The sequence below is a fragment of the Delphinus delphis genome, chromosome 7 (assembly GCF_949987515.2).
Source record: "Delphinus delphis chromosome 7, mDelDel1.2, whole genome shotgun sequence".
In the NCBI taxonomy this organism is placed as follows: Eukaryota; Metazoa; Chordata; class Mammalia; order Artiodactyla; family Delphinidae; genus Delphinus; species Delphinus delphis.
In genome coordinates, this window is record NC_082689.1 from 37,680,646 (window position 1) to 37,699,496 (window position 18,851).

The following is an 18,851-nucleotide window of genomic DNA, read 5'->3' on the forward strand; positions in this document are numbered from 1 at the left end:
ACAAAAAGGAATAAGACATAGTTTCTGCCCTCCAATATTTTATATTCTAATTGGTCAAACTGGACAAGCTCATGAACTCCTCAAGGTCAGGAACTATGCCACATCCACCTTTGCACTGCTGTGTTTTGCACAGTGTTTGGCACATGACCAGTGGCCAATAAGTTGTGTTGAAGTAATGAATGAAAAATTGCAATACGAGATACAAGAGGTATCAGGAAAAGGAAAAATCAATTTTGAATAGGATAAGTTGGAATTCAAATTAGGACTTTAACTGAACCTGAAGAAAAAAATAGGGTTTATATAATCAGAAAAAGATTAAGAGTTTGAGGTACTTTCAAGGGCTATTGAAAGGAGAAGTGAGGGGGCGTCCCTGTAAGAGACATTACCAAGAGGGACTTAGCCTGTGGCTGGCTGGATATGAAGGGACAGAAAGAATGAGGAATCCAAGATGACTTCCCTGTTCTGAGCCTGAGTAACTGTGGAAATAATGATGCCTCTTACAGTAGGAGGGGCGTCCCACAGGGAGTCAGTTGGTGAAACAGCAATTCCATTCCAGGCACATTGCATGTGAGGTGGCAGTGGAACATCCTGGCAGAGAGAGTTACAGGTGCACGGCAGAGATGATGACTTCCAGGAGGAATTGAAGTAGATAAAGTCTTAAAGAGGAGAATATGGGCAGAGCATAAGTGTCTTGGGCTGAATCATCAGGCATATTTAGCCATATTTAGGACAACTCAACAAAAATGAAATAGAATGAGGACAATTGTGACTGTATAGCACCAGAGAACACAAGGAAAAGGAGGGTTTCAAAAAGCAAGAAATGGTCAGTAATCGTAAATACTAGAGAACTTTCAAGAATAATGAAGATGCAGCACTGAAGAGAATGCATTTAAAAATCAACAAGAGATGAATAAAGTATCAGAAACGAGGGAAGGAAGGAAAGAAGGTCAGTCCAGCTAAATTTTCTATGTCTGTCTGAATCTAATAAGTTCTTGAGTATTTCCTCAAGCAGTCAAAAGATTTTCAAATGTAAAGTGCTATGTAAAAAGAAATTTATAATAAAGATGACTAAATTTACTCAAGCATCAACATAATCTCTGTCAGGTAAAAAAAACCACATAAGGACTTTCCTTTATTTATTTATTTTATTTATTTTTGGCTGTGTTGGGTCTTCGTTGCTGCATGAGGGCTTTCTCTAGTTGTGGCAAGTGGAGGCTACTCTTCAGTTGCAGTGTGCGGGCTTCTCATTGCAGTGGCTTCTCTAGAGCATGGGCTCTAGGCGAGCAGGCTTCAGTAGTTGTGGCACATGGACTCAGTAGTTGTGGCTCTTGGGCTCTAGAGCACAGGCTCAGTAGTTGTGGCAAATAATAAAACTTCACAATTTCGGACTGTTGGGGGAAAGAAAGATCCCATTCTGACCTGGGGGATAGGGAATCTCTGAAAATAGCAAACAGTTGACCCACTTAAATAAATATTGATGTTGGGAGAAAATACATTTCTACTGGCAATCTACGTTATATTGGGGGTTTTTCTTACATCTGGGTGGACATTTGTTTATTCTTTTTTAAAATTTTTATTGGAGTATAGTTGCTTTACAATGTTGTGTTAGTTTCTACTGTACAGCAAAGTGAATCAGCTACACATATACATATAGCCCCTCTTTTTTTGGATTTCCTTCCCATTTAGGTCAGCACAGAGCATTGAGTAGAGTTCCCTGTGCTATACAGTAGGTTCTCATTAGTTATCTGTTGTATACATAGTGTCAATAGTGTATATATGTCAATCCCAGTCTCCCAATTCGTCTATTTATTTTTTGAACTAACACTTACTGAGCACCTACTGAGCTCCAAGTGAGGAATAAAGCCTAGTCCTTGACTTCTGTGAACCTGCATCCTAGTGAGCTTGCTGCTGAGGAGCCCTGATGACTAATCATCTGTTTACAGTGCTTACACTCTATGCTGTGATACAAACTTTGCTAGAAGTCTGAGAGTTACAGAAGCAGAAAGAAGAGCACCTCCACCCGATTGGTAGGATCCAGAAAGACTCCTTAAAAGAAGTGCCACCTCATCTGATCTAAAGAATGAGTGAGACTTAGACAAAGATTTATGTCCAGAATATACAAAATACAACTGAATATCAAAAAAGGAAAAGACAACCCAATAGAAAAATGGACAAGGAGCTTGGACAGGTGGCTGATGAAACAGGAAATCTAAATGGTCAATAGACATATGAAACCGTGCTCAACCTCATTAGTAATCAGGAAAAATTCATGTTAAAACCACAGTGAGAAACCACTACAAATCATCCAAAATGGCTAAAACGTCAAGCTAATACCAGGTGTTGGTAAATTGGTACAACCATTTTGGAAAAACAAAAAATGCTTTGTCATTACCTAGTTAGCGAAGATACATATACCCAGTGGAAGCGTGCACACGCATGCACCCTGCAGCACATACAAGAATGTTGATAGAAGTGCTATTTGTAATAACCCCAAAAGTGTGAACAACTCAGAAATCCACGAACAAGAGACTGGAAAAATAAATTGTGGTAAACTCATACAGTGCAACACTGCACCACAGAAGTGAGCCAACGTATTCTGAAAAGGGCCAGATAGTAAATATTTTAGGCTTTGTGAGCCGTGTGGTCTCTGTCACAGCTACTCAGCTCGGCCAGTGAAGTGCCAACATACCACATGCAACAAAACAGGCCGTAGGCAGTACTTTGCTGTCCTCTGCTACACTGCAGTGAAAACGAACAAACTACCACTACACAAGCTGCCCAAGATTAATCTCACGACCTTAATGTTCAGTGAAAGAAAATAGACGCAAAATACTGTATGATTCCATTTATATAAAGCTCACAAAATTGGCAAAACTGAACTGTAATGTTTGCTTGCATTCTTGCATAGTAAACTAAAAAGAGCAAGGAGTGAGGACCACAAAAGTCAAGGTTAAAAAAAAAAGTCAAGGTAGCACAGAGCAGGAGAGGGGGATTGTGATTGAAACGGGCAGGAAGTGAGGCTTATGGCGTGCCCGCCATTTTCTGATTTTCGAATGGATGGTGGTTACCAAATGCTGGCAGTTTTAAGTATGTTTTGTGCACCCCGTTTGTACGTTACATTTCTACCCCCACACAAGATGTTTTTAAAGTTTAAAAAAAAAGGCTGAGTAAGGAAGTGGGGGTAAGGCAAACAAGGCTGAAAGACAAGCTGTACAGACTCAGAAACGAGAGAAAATCTCATGGTTTGTCTGGGAACTACAAGTAAAACCGAACAGGCAGAGTGCAGCACATGCAGGAGACAGCGGTGAAACACAAGGCTGCAAGGAGTTTTCATGGTCATAATGCAATCTTTTGCATATCTGCCTGTAATTATGAGCTCTGTCGTCCCTTGGAGTTTGAGTGCATTTCAAAACCACAGTTGTATGACTTCAATTAAATATATTAATGAGTGACTACAAAGATGGCACCTTTATTGAAAACATAAAATTTTATGTAATTTGGATGTTATTTATATAGTAGTTTATCTTTCTAAGTAACTTAAAACATTTTGATAAGTAGAGTAAACCAGTTAGTCCTTTTAATATCTGTACATTAGATTGATTAACAATTTATAGTAGTCAAAAGCTTTAGCTCAGCTCATGTCTGAATCTTCACAAATTCTGAATTAGCAGTGATGCAAATCAATGAAGCTTTACTTTCCTGTCGGTGCTCGGATGTACTGGCTCTGGAGTCATTCTGTCTGGTTCAATTACAGCCTTACCGCTCACTAATAATTTGGGCAAGTTATCAAATCTCTCTCTTCCTGAGTTTCCTCATCTGAGAATAATGATAATATCTGCCTTGTGGAGTTTTTGTAAGGGCTAATTAAGATTAGGCATGTAAAGCACTTTGCATAGTGCCTGGCACAAAATATGTACTTGGTACATGTTACTTATTATTTTTTACTATAATTGCTAGATATAATATGGGGTTTGACAGTCTGTTCCCTTTTGAAAATATGGTAAAATTGCTTGCCAGTGTTTGTACATCGTGCTTTTATCTGAGGAAACAATGTTTCATAAATATTTCAAAAATACATACCAATCTTCAGAAGTAAATTGGTGGAAAGAACATATATATGTCTTGGACTGGTTTCATAGAGTTACATCATCAGAGCAAACCTTTTGACATTGAACAAGTTCTTAGCTTTTTACTAGAATGTGACTTTTTTCTATTTTTAAAATTTGATCTTTGTCTATGAAGCTTTTAAGCAAAGGACCATAAAAAACTCTACTGATATTTTATTTTGGAAACTATGAGGATGAATGATAGACTTGCTTAACGTTCAGCACGTTTCAGTTTTAATCAGAAAAGTCCACGCTGCATGTATATAGATTTCAAAGCAACTACAAAATACTTTCCTTCACCAGTTCTTCACAATAGCCTTGTAAGGTGTCATAAAGCTTTTACAAATCGTGTAGCATTGATTGAACGGCAACCAACCCCACCCATTAATGCTGTCAACAACACCATTTGTTCCTTCTCCCAAGGAACTCGCAGCGGTTGAGGAGCTAAGAAGAGCAAGATGGCTTGCAGCTGCTGCTAACTGCCTGTGCTGTTCAGTTCTAGCCAAAACAACCACACCTCCCCCCTAATTTCCTGTGTTTAAAAAGTAATAGAGTCTCTGATATTACTGCCCCAGTGTAAGGACATCAAATCAAAGGCTTGGCTTCAAACACCAAGCCTATCTTGGAGACATAATTATTCACTCTGGTGAGCACTGATGAAAATGCCTCACTCTGTGTGCACAGCTTGCCCCTTCCTCACATCTCTAAGCTGAGTCAGGCTGCCAGTCTCTTTTCAGCACAGTTTAAAACATTATTAAGAATCGAGGGGATTACCTGAAGGGAAGTTCTCAACAAAATTCCCAGATTTATTTCACCTTTCCTTGCTCCTAGGTTTACCTTACTTGAATGACACTGGCATGTTTAAAATAAATCACAATGTAGGATAAGAAGGGCAATTTGTTAACAGAACGAACCCCAGCCCTCCTATCACCATCATCCTCCTGTCCCCACTAATGAGGAAGATTTGGATCACTTTCTGTGCCCTAGGATATGCTGAGCACTGTCTAAGATGGTCCGGGTGGCCTGGCCTGGACCTAGGCAGGCTCTGGTCTGCAGAATCCCTGGGGCAACCCAGAGGAGAAGCTGCAAACCAACAAGACATGGGCCATATTCAGCTTTTAGACAGGTCTCGCTTGTTGTGTATAGTGTTAAGATATTTGAATTAACTGTCACTTTTTAAAGTTGGGAGATATTACATAAGAATCTGGATTTGGGGGTTTTCTTAAAAAAGTAGAAGATCCAGCAACACTGGGCCGACATGACCACATGGCAGCACTGGACCAGGGCTGCTGCACTCTTGGATAAGGTATTAAGTCTTCCGCAGGTCCCTCCTTCAGCACAGCCCCTTTCCTTGTTTTATCAGGCTGATACCTTTGGACATTTGAGTCTGGGACTCAATGGAGCAGATCAGCGTGAGGTAGGGACTGTTATTTGGAGTGAGTTGGCAGGGGGGACACCTAATCTATAGGGTGAGTTAGGGACCTGAGATCTAGAGCATGAGTTAGGGGCCTCTGATACAGAATTCTACAGATGGTGAGCCAGGCTGGGCTTTTGGAATAAATCCAGATCTCTACAATGATCTTCCTGGAGATTTTTTTAAACCGACAATGACATCTCGGAGGGCAACTTCATTCGAAACTATCTTTCTAAGCTGGGCCACCAACAGACAGGCACATCACTGATATTTGAGTGTTTACTTTGTACCAGACCCTGGGCTCATGTTTTACAATTACTATGAAAGCAACTCTATGAAGTTAATACCATTGTTTGTCCCTGTCCCAGACAGGCAAATTAACTTGTTCCAGATCTAGTAAATGGCATGAGTTGAGCCCAAGTGATTTGCTTCCAGATCCTAATGCTCTTAGAATAGTGTGCTGCCTCTCGTTCCACAGGGGAGGACTTTATTTAACAAAGCAGTCAATAGTTGTATAGCACATGCTACATGCCAGATACTTTCTAGGAACACATATAAACTTATTTAATCCTAACAACCCTATAGAGTAGACTCTATTATTATTCTTACCTTGAAGATGAGGAAACTGAGGCACGAGGGTGCAAAGTACCTTGCCAGGCTAGTAAGTGGCAGAGCTGAGATTTGCATCCAGGCAGTCTGGTCCGAAGGTCTTTTTTTTTTTTTTTTTTTGGCTTGTGGGATCTTAGTTCCCCCACCGGGATTGAACCCCGGCCCTCAGCAGTGAAAGCGAGGAGTCCTAACCACTGGACCACCAGGGAAGTCCCCCTAGAGTCTATTTTCTAAACTACTGCTCCATGAGCAACCTGGAGCTCTGTTCACTGAATATGTTAATGTTACAACCAATTTTTCATTCAGTGGGTCCTTTAACAAGTGTTTTTCAAGCACTTATCATAATTATCATGTCTATGCCGAGTGCTATTTATCAAAAGACACAGACCTCCAAATAGAAGAACATGCACATTTGAGACAGTTGAATAATTAATGTAAAGCACTGGGCCCAAAATGACATGATCTTTACAAAAACTTATGTGTAAGATATGCTTATTAGTACTGATGTACAATTTTTTTTCTCCCTTTGTAACTTTACTGGATTTCTCAGTTTGTAATTCTTCTCAAAACTTCTGTGTGTGTGTCTTTGTGTTTCAGGCATTAACATTTCTTTTGCATTGAACTCAAGACAATAACCTTACTTTATTGAAAGTGCAAGAGGATGTAGATTAGACTAGAAAAGCTGGATTTGTTCCACTGACACAAAATTTCTCTGACATCACCAGAGAACAAGGTGCTCCTTAGAAATACATTCTCTACCTGAACAGGAACCTCTTTAAACACCAATGTCCTCCTGTTATAGCTATCTTCTTGTGATTCTATTTAACGTGTTACAAAATTCTGCCTTTGAGAACCTTGTTCTGAAACAATAGAATGGAGGGAATGATTTCATTATCATTATCAATCGGGCCAATGAAGTGTAGAAAGTCCTTTAAGAGACCTCAGGCTGTAAAGTTTTTACAGTTCTTTTATCTAGTTTTATAATTCATTTTATTCCCTCTGATGTCATCTGTCCCCCTTGCTGCCATCACTGTGTCCTTGCTACTTCTATCCCAATAGGGGTTCCAAGCCTCTACCAAAAGACTTAGCTCTAGACCTGAGATGCTTTTAAGTTGTACACACAAACACAGAATTAATAACATTGAATCTCATAGTCGGAAAGCTGTGCCCTTTTCAGTTCTTTTTAAGCCTTCCAATCAGTTTGGAGTTACTACGTCTTTAACACCTCTCTGATGGCTAATTCTCCCTTTCAACAAAGAGAGAGCAGGGCTGTGGCTCAGTCCTTGGCAGATAACAGTAACCAGCTAGAATTTGATACGTATTTTCTTTTTGTTGTATTTATTTGTATGTAATTTTCTACTTAGGGTAAGTGATTCTGGTTTTATACCTTTAAGGAATTCTCAGTCTAACAGCAGAGACAAACACATAAACAAGTATCTATAATACAGATTGATAAGGGAACTAGTAGAATGCACAGCACAGAGGAAGGAATGATTAACCCAACTTGGGGAGCAGGAAAGGAAACGAAGTTCTGGCAACATGAAAGAGTGTGCCAGGCTCAGGAGCTCCCGTAGTTCAGTCCTGCCAAAGCAAGATGTACAAGGAAAAGGATGACAAGAGTGAACGCTGAATAAGTAGACAGAGGCCAGACTATGAAGATTCTTTCGTATCATGCTAAGCATTTCCATTTTCTACAATAAGCAATGAGATCCATTAAAAGACGGAAATTTTCTTTAAATTTTTGTAGGATTAGTGTATAGTTCTAAAAATAAGTTTAGGCTATGTTTCATTCCTTAGTCTTAACAGTTTATTCTAGTTTATAGTTTTTTAGTTCCTTTGTTTGGAAATCAGGGTTGATAGTTAAAATACTAAAAAAGTAAGACCAAATGAATCACGAAGTGATTGCCACACAACCATGCAGAACTGGGTCATTTTGCAATGAAATCCAGCTGTTTCTTCCAAAACCAGGATCAGTCTCTTTGTTTTTATTCCTATTCATAATGATGAAAATATATTGTAGATTAGTTTAAATCCAAAAGAGGATGAAAATTTGAGTAAATGGATTCATGCTGGTTTATATAACTTTTCTTTGAGTGCTTTATTTTCATTTGAGAAGTTGGCATGAACCCACGTGAATCCAAGTGGTGGATTTCTGTTCCATCACGAGGATATTAATGTAAGAGGAGGTAGGGATTTCCTCTGACCCTTCTTCCTTGTCTGCTTCTTAACCTACTTCCTGTGTTTGGGCAATTAACAGCAGCTATTTTCTGGACAGCACTGACCACACTGACAGAAGGCCAACAGCCAGCACTGCCCCTACCTGGAGTTCATTTCATATGTTTTGTTATTCAAGAGATAGCCAAACTGCAGCTCCATTTCTAGTTATTAAGTCTTGGTTGTTTTCCAGAAAATGAGAAATATTGTCACAGAAAATGAAGTTGTTTTTAAAATTAATACTGCTAGAACATTCATTTTCCCATATAACACACCCTTTTCCTTTTACTAAAAACTATACAGATTGTACTATTCTACAGTTTCTACAGATTTGCCCTGCTTCAAAGGAATGTTTCAACTGCATATAAATGTTGCGTTTAAATTTCCTGTGTATTTAGAATTCTTACTTATTAAGAAGAACTTCTGGTTGCCTTTACTTTTTTAATTTCTTTACCCAAGTATTTATATAAGTGCCATAAGAAACCATATTTTTAGTTTCCCAGAGAAACTTAAAACACGATTTTTTTGAAATGTAATTAGAAATAAGAAAGCACTTGACAGGGACTTCCTTGGTGGCGCAGTGGTTAAGAATCCACCTGCCAATTCAGGGGACATGGGTTCAATCCCTGGTCCGGGAAGATCCCACATGCTGCGGAGCAACTAAGCCCGCGAGCCACAACTACTGAGCCCACGTGCCCTACAGCCTGCATGCCGCAACTACTGAGCCCACGTGCTGCAACTACTGAAGTCCACACACCTAGAGCCCGTGCTCTGCAGCAAGAGAAGCCACCACAAAGAGAAGCCTGTGCACTACAACGAAAAGTAGCCCTGCTCACCACAACTAGAGAAAGCCCATTGTGCAGCAACGAAGAGCCAAAAATAAATAAATTTTTTTTAAAATAAAAAAATTAAAATGTGTCTTTAAATAAATAAATAAATAAAATAAAAGTGCCTTATTTGAAAAATATATATAGGGCATTGTATTTCTACTTTAACACATATTGGTAATACTAAATATCTGACAGCTGCTAAGATTACTTTTGCTTTTTCTGAAATTAAATTAGAAAATATATAATACCTGTTAGTATAACTTTATTTGAGATTAAATCATATGGATATGTTTCCTATTCATTAGTATTATCATACGTAGATAGAAATAATATGTAATTCAACTTCATGAATGTGCAAATCTCTCTTTGCATTTGATATTTCAGCTTCACCAAACCCAGAAGTAATCAAGATAAATTCAATTCTGGATATAGTAACAAAAGTGGAAGACTACTATCTTAAAGGATATATTGTTGGGGCTATTCATCCTGTTATACAACCTGTTGGGCAGCAAAAACACCTGCCTGCAAGTTACCTATACAGGGTGGTGCTATCGCGCTTGAAATTAAGGTAAGCCTGACGCTCCAGAAAACTGTTATACTAAGAAGCTGTTGAGAGAGACAGTTTTCTTTGGCTAAAAGCAAAGCAAGTTTGAACAAAGTGATGGAGAATAAAGGATAATTCGGGGTTTTGGCTTAAGGCACATTTTCCAGCAGTTGAACCTCGATTGGGAGAAGGAAACTTAAATCTCCTTCCTTAAAACTTCTCATAGATTTAGCCCCTTGCAGACAAACAGGTCCTAGGTAAGGATGTCAATGAAAAATGGGAAAGGAAAATAGACTCAAGAAGCACCTGAAAGCTGATATAGCAACTTCAGCGGATGAGGGGGTATCAATTAGCTATATCCTATCACTGGGCTAAAAGAGCTGACTGAACAAGTCCACTTTCACTGAGCGTTTTTTTTGAACTGTCCTGTATTGCTTTATTAATAGTGGCAACAGAAACTATCTCTAACTTGCAAAACTTTTACAGCAAAAAGGCCTACATGCCAAGTTCTCACAAACTGGATAGATCTCTTTTCAGCTTTTTCCAAAAAATAGGATGGGAAAGCCAGAAAGCCATCCATTTTAGGTTCTTTTTTAACTTTTTTAATAGCTGTTTTTCCAAACAATACTACAAACGTTTTTGCCAACCAAGCTTGTATGTTTCATAATATTCAAAATACTGTTACTCCTTCCAGTGAAGAATGAAAATAACCAGACCAATGTCTTTGATTAACACATTAAATTTTTTTTACACAACTCTCCAACTGTATCAAAATCATCTCAAAGACCAGGGTAAAAACTGTGTTTTCTCTTTATAGCGACTTTAACTATGAAAGGGCTAAGCTGAGAAGGGAAAATGAAATAAGAGAAAAAGAGAGAAAACAGGAAAATTGGGAAAAAAAGAAGAGGCTTTAAAAAATCCCAGATGTGCTTTTTAGGGACACTGTCTGCTACTGAGTAACTAACTGCCCACTTACACATGTCTGAGAGGGCGTGTACACAAGCAGCTTTCACCATGACAGGGCACCTCATCAGATATTTACTAGTTCAAGCATTACTAAGTAAATATGCCATTTACCACACCATAGCAACACTTATGTCCTAATTACAAATCTTACAAACCAAGGATAAATTATTTTTCTCTTTTCGTATTACTTCAAATAGATTTAGCAGTGCCCTGCCAGTGCTAAGAATAATCGAGGGGTGAAGATCATAAAAGAAGAAAAAGGAAAAAGACAGGACAATATTTATCTGCACTTAAATAGGATTGTTACTTGTGCTTTTGTACAATAATGAGGTATAACAGTGATCTAAAATCATTTCTCATAACTTATCAAAACAACAGACGCGGAGCTTTTCTTTCATGTTAAATTAGAAATTAAATTAATAGAGGTTTTAATTAAAGAAATCTAAATTAATAGACGTTATTGTGTTTTTCCAATATTTTTACATAAGAAGACAGCCATTAGAGTCGAAATAACAAAGAAAAAGGATTGCCTTGAACTTACTTGTGAGTTACTCGCTCATTTTCACATGAGCATATTAACTGAAAATCAGCAATTGGCTTCCAACCATAAACATATTCTCTGTTACAGCACGAAGCATTCGACAGCACCCAGTGGACAAAGACGCCCAAGGCTTGTGATTGAGGAATGTCCTCTAACTTTTGAGACACAAACAAATGACGTAGCAAAAGAACTGATAGAAAAGGTACTAAAAGTATACATTTTTTCATGGGATATTGAGAAATATTTCATATTTCTTCTTCATCAATTTCCTTTCCTACTTTAAAAAGAACAGGAAAATGATAGGTGACTTAGTCTACCAGAATTTAAAACAAATTGAAGCACAGGTACCAAATTGTAGAGTTAAAAACAGAAATACAGGCCAGTGAAACAGAATGGAAATGCCAGAAATAGATTTATACATATATAAGAAGTTTCATAACAAACCTGATGAAATAAAATGGGGGAACAACCATTACCGCGTAAGTGCTGCTGGGAAAATGGGCAATTGTTCTATAGAAAATAGACTGCACACATTTCACATGAGTTAAAGAGGTAATTTTTTCAAGTGCAAAAAATCTGAAAGAAAATGAAAGAGTGGACATATTTAATTATGAATAGATTGAGTAATTTGAGTTTGAATATATAAATATAAGTTATATACTAGGAAAAAAAGAATCGGGGGGAAATCTGCAGCAAATGTGTCTTACAGAAGCTTCATTTTCTGAATATATATGAAATGAATACAAACGCATGAAAGTATATTCAGTCTTGAATGGACAGACAGAATCCATGGACAGAAAGGAAACACAAATAATAAAGAGACATTTGGCAGAGGGTTCAACCTAACTAATAATTTTTAATGTAAATAAAAACTGAGAAGTAACAATTTACCAGTATTAACTGAGAAATTAAATTGAAAATATTAAATTCAATGTTGGAAAGACCTTTAAGAAAACATTCATATACATTCATATACAATGCAGTTGGCATTGTAATAAATTAGTACAGTGTTTCTGAATACCAGTTTGGTAATAAAAGTCATAAATCTTGTTTTATTTTGTGACCCAGTAATTTCCTCTTTAGGAATCCATTCCAAGAAATTAATTGAAAAGGGAAAAATCATGTTTATACAAAGATATTTTAATCAACAGTGAATAGGGGCCAAATTCTCAACAAGTGGAAAACTGAGAAGGAAGCAATGGTCTATCAATATGATAGACTATTTTATGGGCATTGAACACAGACAACTATCTTAACTGTTGAGAGAAAAAAGTCTATTCAATATAACTTAATTGAACCTTAAATGAAAAATTGAACACTATATGTATATTGATTAAAACCAAAAAAAAAAGAATTGTACATTCATAAGTATTCTAAACTGACAGGATTTGATGGTGAAAGTTTGGGGTTTTTTTAAAATTTTAGTTGCATTGTCATATGTGTAAGGTTTAGCTTTTATTTAAATGAATACTGCCAAAAACCTAAGGCATTTCCTGTCAAATAAGAAACTGTGAAATTTGTTCGCTGTTTCTATTTTTCCCAAGCTTTAAATGACCGTGTGTGTAAGATTATCTGTGGTTTGTGTTTAGCCAGTTAGAGCTGCCAATGATACTTCCCATTTAGATATAAAGTCACCATTTAATAAGGTTTTACAGGAACAGCCTTTGAAACTAGATTTTTATAAACAAGGTACACATACTATTTACTACTACTATTCTGGGAAAAAAAATTTTTTTTTTCTGGGAATAAATCCACTCCAGAAACAAAAATCTAACTGCTAATTTAGTCTTAATAGATCATCATGAGAGCATTCGTTTTGTATTTGACTTCCTGGACACAAAGATCTATTTAAACAGGAAAGTACTGTTATTTCAGCAATTAGAGTAATGGGGTTATTTTATGAAAAGAAAAGCTTCAGGAAAAATAGCACGTGAAATAGTTGAACATTGCCCCGTGTATGAGCAAGAGCAATAGAGGAGTGCCAAATATTATTTTTGAACGGCTGCCTGATATAAAGAGTTGATTGTTAAACAGCTAGATTTTAAGTCATTTTAACATTATGTCAGTTTGCTCTTTTTTTTAATTTAGATTTACAAATGTTTTCCCCAGGATTTTTAAATAAAAATCACATGAAAAACATCAATCTTGCAACTTAAAAAACGGAAAAGATAGTAATACTCTGTATCATACCAGCTTTTCCAGATAAAACTTTTTAGTAATAGAGAAAGTCTTCTGCAATTTTCCCCCCAAATCAACAAATAAGACCTAGAGAAAACACTGACATTAAATTTACCGGTTTTTACCTTCCTCCTCACCACCTCCTTCTCCCCTCCCTGGAAACCTGATATTAAAGGACAATTTATGGTTATTTTTAAGGCTTCTTGCAGTGTCACAGTCTTAATGTGTTAATTTATAGGAGTAAATGATATTGTGCCAGCAGTGTTTGTCCAAGCTCCATACACCCACACCCTCTGTCCGTCTCAGCTAAGTTACAGCAGCCTCCATTGCTGTCTGGTTTCACCCTGCTTCTTCCTGGCCTTTTTCATTCCATTTTATTGCTGACTATAGACGTTTGCACTTGCAACCTCCATCATAACTCTTTCTTCGCCTCCCAGGTGAATTTAAAACATTTAAAATGTTTAAAACAGTGGCCGTATGAAAGATGTTGCTATTTCTTCATTTTAACTTATTTAACGAGTACTTATAGAGCACCTGTAGGTACAAAACATTGCAACACAAAAGTGAGTAAGATAGTGCCTGCCCTCAAAAGAATGGTCAGCTTAACACAGGAGAAAGACGTGGACACAAACAGAACAAAGAAATGATGAAAAAGCAGAGAAAGAGAAAAGTGTTGAACATGAAAATAATCACTCTTAGGGTCTCAAATTATTTCACTGGCATTATTTCATGTGCTTCCGAACCCTATTCTTTAACTGATAGGACTGAATCTAATCATGTGTATTTGGCCCAGAAAGGAGATAATAGTACCAAGATATAAGCAAATCAGAAACTTCTTAAGAGTGGTAGTATGAATTGGGCTTATGCATTATATGTATGCATTTGTCAAGAATTAGTCTTTTAACAGTTTTCTTTACACACAAGCAAACAAGACTGTATGTTTTCTGCTTTTAAATTAACGTCTCTTCTTTATTATTAAGATGTATTTGGTTTTGTTTTTTTTTTAAATGGAGGAGAAAGAAAGAGTGGCTTTATTTCTTTGCCGGCAAAGAGGGTACACAGTAGCCTAGCGCCTCAAGAACTCTGCCCCCCTCCCTGGGGAATAGGAAGCAGTCAGTAATGTTATTTTTGAGGATTTCTTGGGGTAGTTTTGAATTTTGCTTCAAGTAGAGAAACCATTGTTAACAGGCTGCAAAAATCATGCTATGGAATTATCAGTTCTTCCCAAATAGTAACCTCTTGGAGAAAATATAATTTTAAAATTAATTAATTAATTTACTTATTTGTTTGTTCGTTTATTTATTTATTTTGGCTGTGCTGGGTCTTGGTTGCGGCACACGGGCTCTTCATTGCGGCGCAGGCTTCTCTAGTTGCGGCACGCGCGGGCTTAGCTGCAGTATGTGGGATCTTAGTTCCCCAACCAGGGATCAAACCTGCATTGGGAGTGCAGAGTCTTCACTAGTGGACCACCAGAGAAGTCCCGAAAATATAATTCTTGTTTTCACAGTTTCTAAAATGTATCAGTTCTGTTTGAAGAAACCACCAACACAGTGTGACAGGGTTTTAGGATTCTTGCTATATTAGAGGTCATTAATTTGTTTATGAATGGGTCTTCACTGGTCCATTTACTCCTTTTCTAATGGATTTCCTTAATAAGCCTGAAGGTTAATTGATAAAGCGATCAATGCAAATGAAGTTTACATTTTGTTCTACCGTGTCTTTTTAAACTTCAGATTAATGGAGGTGCTAAAAGAGGAATGAAATTTGTTGGATTCATATCACAGCACTGTCCACCACTTAAATTCTGCAATGGAACCAACCAGGATGGAGATACAGAATCAGCACTACATGTGAGACACAGTTCAGAGGAAAACTGTAAAATCTGGAATGAAGGAACGTTAAGTGGGCAATCATCTGAAAGTGGAATTGAGGAAGAACTACATCATGAAAGTGGACAGTGTCAAATGGAACGAGATGGCAGCCCCAGTTTCTCTAAATCAAGAAAGGGAGAAGGTAACAGACAAGATGAGTAGAAATAGAAATATTAGTTTAAATTTAGCACAAATATGTTTTTAAGGGTTTTTAAACAAATATGAGGCAAATTAAATCTCTAATGATTATAAAGATGAAAAAACTAGTATAAACTTTTCTTGATTTTTTTTAATTATTGCACCTGGAATAAGGTAGGGCAGTTTTCCGAACAGTTATCCCTAGCATGGTCATACAACACCATCCACATAACGAAACTTTGTGTTGAAAATTGGTTCCCATTTAGTCATACACCAACTCCTCTGTAAAATGGAGGGTGTGCATGTATACCAAAAAAGTGATTCTGTAAAGAAAGCTGTTCTGATTTATGTTTCTCCCTATAAACAGTGTGTGAGAATTTTAGTTTTGGCCTTTCCCATTTCATGGGCACTTTTCACCTTTGAAGTTAATTGGCTTTATTTGATCACCAGTTAGAATATTAAAATGCACATCATGATGAAACAACTAATATAACAATAGTGCCTGCATTCTTCTTTTTTTTTAATTTATTTTGGCTGCACTGGGTCTTTGTTGCTGCACGGGAGCCTTCTCCAATTGCGGCAAGAAGGGGCCACTCCCCGCTGCGGCACGCGGGCCTCTCATGGAAGTAGCTTCTCCCGTTGCAGAGCACGGGCTCTAGCCATGCAGGCTTCAGTAGTTGTGGCTTGTGGGCTCTAGAGCACAGGCTCAGTAGTTGTGGCTCACGGGCCTAGTTGCTCTGCGGCACATGGGATCCTCCCGGACCAGGGCTCGAACCCCACGTCCCCCATATTGACAGGTAGATTCTTAACCAATGTGCCACCAGGGAAGCCCGTGCCTGCATTCTTAAATAACTTTAAACAATAGTTTTATTCTTCTTTGCAGCTAGCAAGGCTTCCAAGAAGTTGAGAGTATTTTTTAATGTATTTCGGACTGTTCTAAGTTTTCTGATACATTTACAGACACGCTTTAAAAAGCACTAATAAAGGAAATCAAAGATTATGTACACCTTAGAGTTAAGAGTCTGCAGCCAGACTGCCTCAGTGTCTTTAATAGAAAGGGTGTTGTTGTGAGTAGACATGAGATGTCTACAAAGTGCTTAGCCCAGTGCCTGGCACAGAATAGACTATTAAGTTAGCTGCTATTAACTGATCCTTTGATCAGTGTTGGTGCTAAGGCCACACACACTGGTGGCATCGGCTTTCTGGGTTATGGTGAGATTGCTCAATATTCGTGCATGGCAGAGACCCACTGGACCACGGTCAACACAGCCTCCTTAAGAAAGGACCCAGGGCTTCCCTGGTGGCGCGGTGGTTGAGAGTCCGCCTGCCGATGCAGGGGACACGGGTTCGTGCCCCAGTCTGGAAAGATCCCACATGCCACGGAGCGGCTGGGCCCGTGAGCCATGGCCGCTGAGCCTGCGCGTCCGGAGCCTGTGCTCTGCAACGGGAGAGGCCACAACAGTGAGAGGCCCGCGGACCGCAAAACAAAAAGAAAGGACCCAGAGCATTTCCCAACTCATCATCTCACCACCTCACCACCACCAACACCCTCCCATTTTTCTACCAGTTCCCTAGCTACCAACCACGCTGATTTTCCTGCAGAGTGCAAAATTTAGGAATGTAAATTTAGGAATGTAAGAGTTGTTGGAGTTGTGGCCAGAGAGCTACCCACTATATTCCACCCACAGCTACCTATAAACTCCTGCTGGTTCCCATCCTAACTTTGATTAGATCAGGTGTCTGTTCCAAGTTTTTTAAGTTTCAAATCCAGTATGCTACTTAATTTAATTATCAGTCTTTAGATTCTGCTTTCTATTTATTTTAAAACCCTGTATTTTTTCATAACTTTTCTATGGCAGTGGTTGGTTCTTAACTTTTGGTGCTGGGGGATAGGAGTGAGAGCAATAGCAATGGGGGCTGGGGGGAGACCAACAAAAGACCTCTTGGAGAGTCTGGTGAAATCCATGGAGACTCACCCAGAAAAACACACATAACACACATACCCCTAATACTCTGTGACACAAGTAGTGTTAGACTTCCTAAAACACAACCATAAATGTGGGTCCATAGACCCCCAAGTTAAGAATTTGCTAACTTGTAAAGTATAGGATCCAGCAGTTCCATGTCTAAGTATGCATTCTAGAGTCACTCTCACATATGTGTCCAAGGAATGAATAATGTTTGTAATAACAAAAATTCAGAAATAATGTATATGTCCATCAACAGGAGAAAAGTAAACGGGAATGCTATATAGCAGTTAAACTAAATGAATAAGATCTATATGTATTAATTACACTTCAAAAGCATAATGTTGAACAGGAAAATCAACTTATAGATTGATACATACAGTATAATACCATTTTTTAAAAACTTTTTAAACTGCAAAACATTGTTTTTAAACTGCAAAACATCATTTATGTGTAAAGAAATGTGTATTAAAAGAATAAAAGAACTTGCATGAGAATAATAAACACCAAATTCATTACAGTAGCTTTTTCTGGAGAATAGGATTAGGGGAGATACATCTTGAGCCTCAAGTACATCCATGTCTCATTTCCTTGAAAAAAATCTGAAGCAAACCTGGCCCAATGTTAACATTTGATAAAGCTGAACGGTGGATAATTTTATTATTCTGTATGCTTGTCTGTGTGCTTGAAATAGCTCATGATTAATTTGAAAAAAAAAAATTTTAGGGCTTCCCTGGTGGCGCAGCGGTTGAGAGTCCGCCTGCCGATGCAGGGGACACGGGTTCGTGCCCCGGTCCGGGAAGATCCCACATGCCGCGGAGCGGCTGGGCCCGTGAGCCATGGCCGCTGGGCCTGCACATCCGGAGCCTGTGCTCCGCAACAGGAGAGGCCACAACAGTGAGAGGCCCGCGTACCGCAAAAAAAAAAAAAAAAAAAAAAGAAACTATTTTAGGAATCTTTTCAATAAAATTATAGTTTTCCCCTTTTTTCTTCCTTCTGAACACCTATCCTCAGATAACAAGTTGTATACAGTCTTCAATGATTTTGAGGATGAATCAACCTGCTGGACCTATCAGGAAGGCATCTTGTCAATGAAAGTAACGAGAAAAGGCTCTGTCGTTAGTACACTTGATGCCGATTGGCTGGAGTTAACTACATTTTATTATAAACAAGGCTTGTCTTTAATCGATTCTTTTGTATGCTGGGAAACATCTAAAGGTAAGTTTTATATTATGATATGTTGATATCTAAAGAATTTGACCTTGTGTCAGAGTTGGTGGAAATGTTTTTGCCTCTCAAGTTCAATGGCTAAAAGGACAGATATTATTTTTTTGAATTTTATTTTATTTACTTATTTCTTATACAGCAAGTTAAAAGGACAGATATTATTCCTAAGAAAATAGATTCTAATTATTACACAACTCTGTAGCTTTAATTTAGAAGCTTAACCATCCTATGTGGTACTATTATAAT

General features: G+C 38.0%; 1 protein-coding gene across 1 annotated transcript in view; it reads left to right on the forward strand.

The window, feature by feature from the left end:
- The window catches only part of RFTN2 (raftlin family member 2), a 60,295-nt gene that overhangs the window by 4,017 nt on the left and 37,427 nt on the right, over positions 1-18,851 (forward strand). The window contains exons 2-5 of the mRNA XM_060015608.1: positions 9,558-9,741; positions 11,312-11,426; positions 15,136-15,415; positions 18,393-18,596. Of these exons, the coding sequence (XP_059871591.1) occupies positions 9,558-9,741; positions 11,312-11,426; positions 15,136-15,415; positions 18,393-18,596 (783 nt within the window). The remainder of the gene's footprint in view (positions 1-9,557; positions 9,742-11,311; positions 11,427-15,135; positions 15,416-18,392; positions 18,597-18,851) is intronic.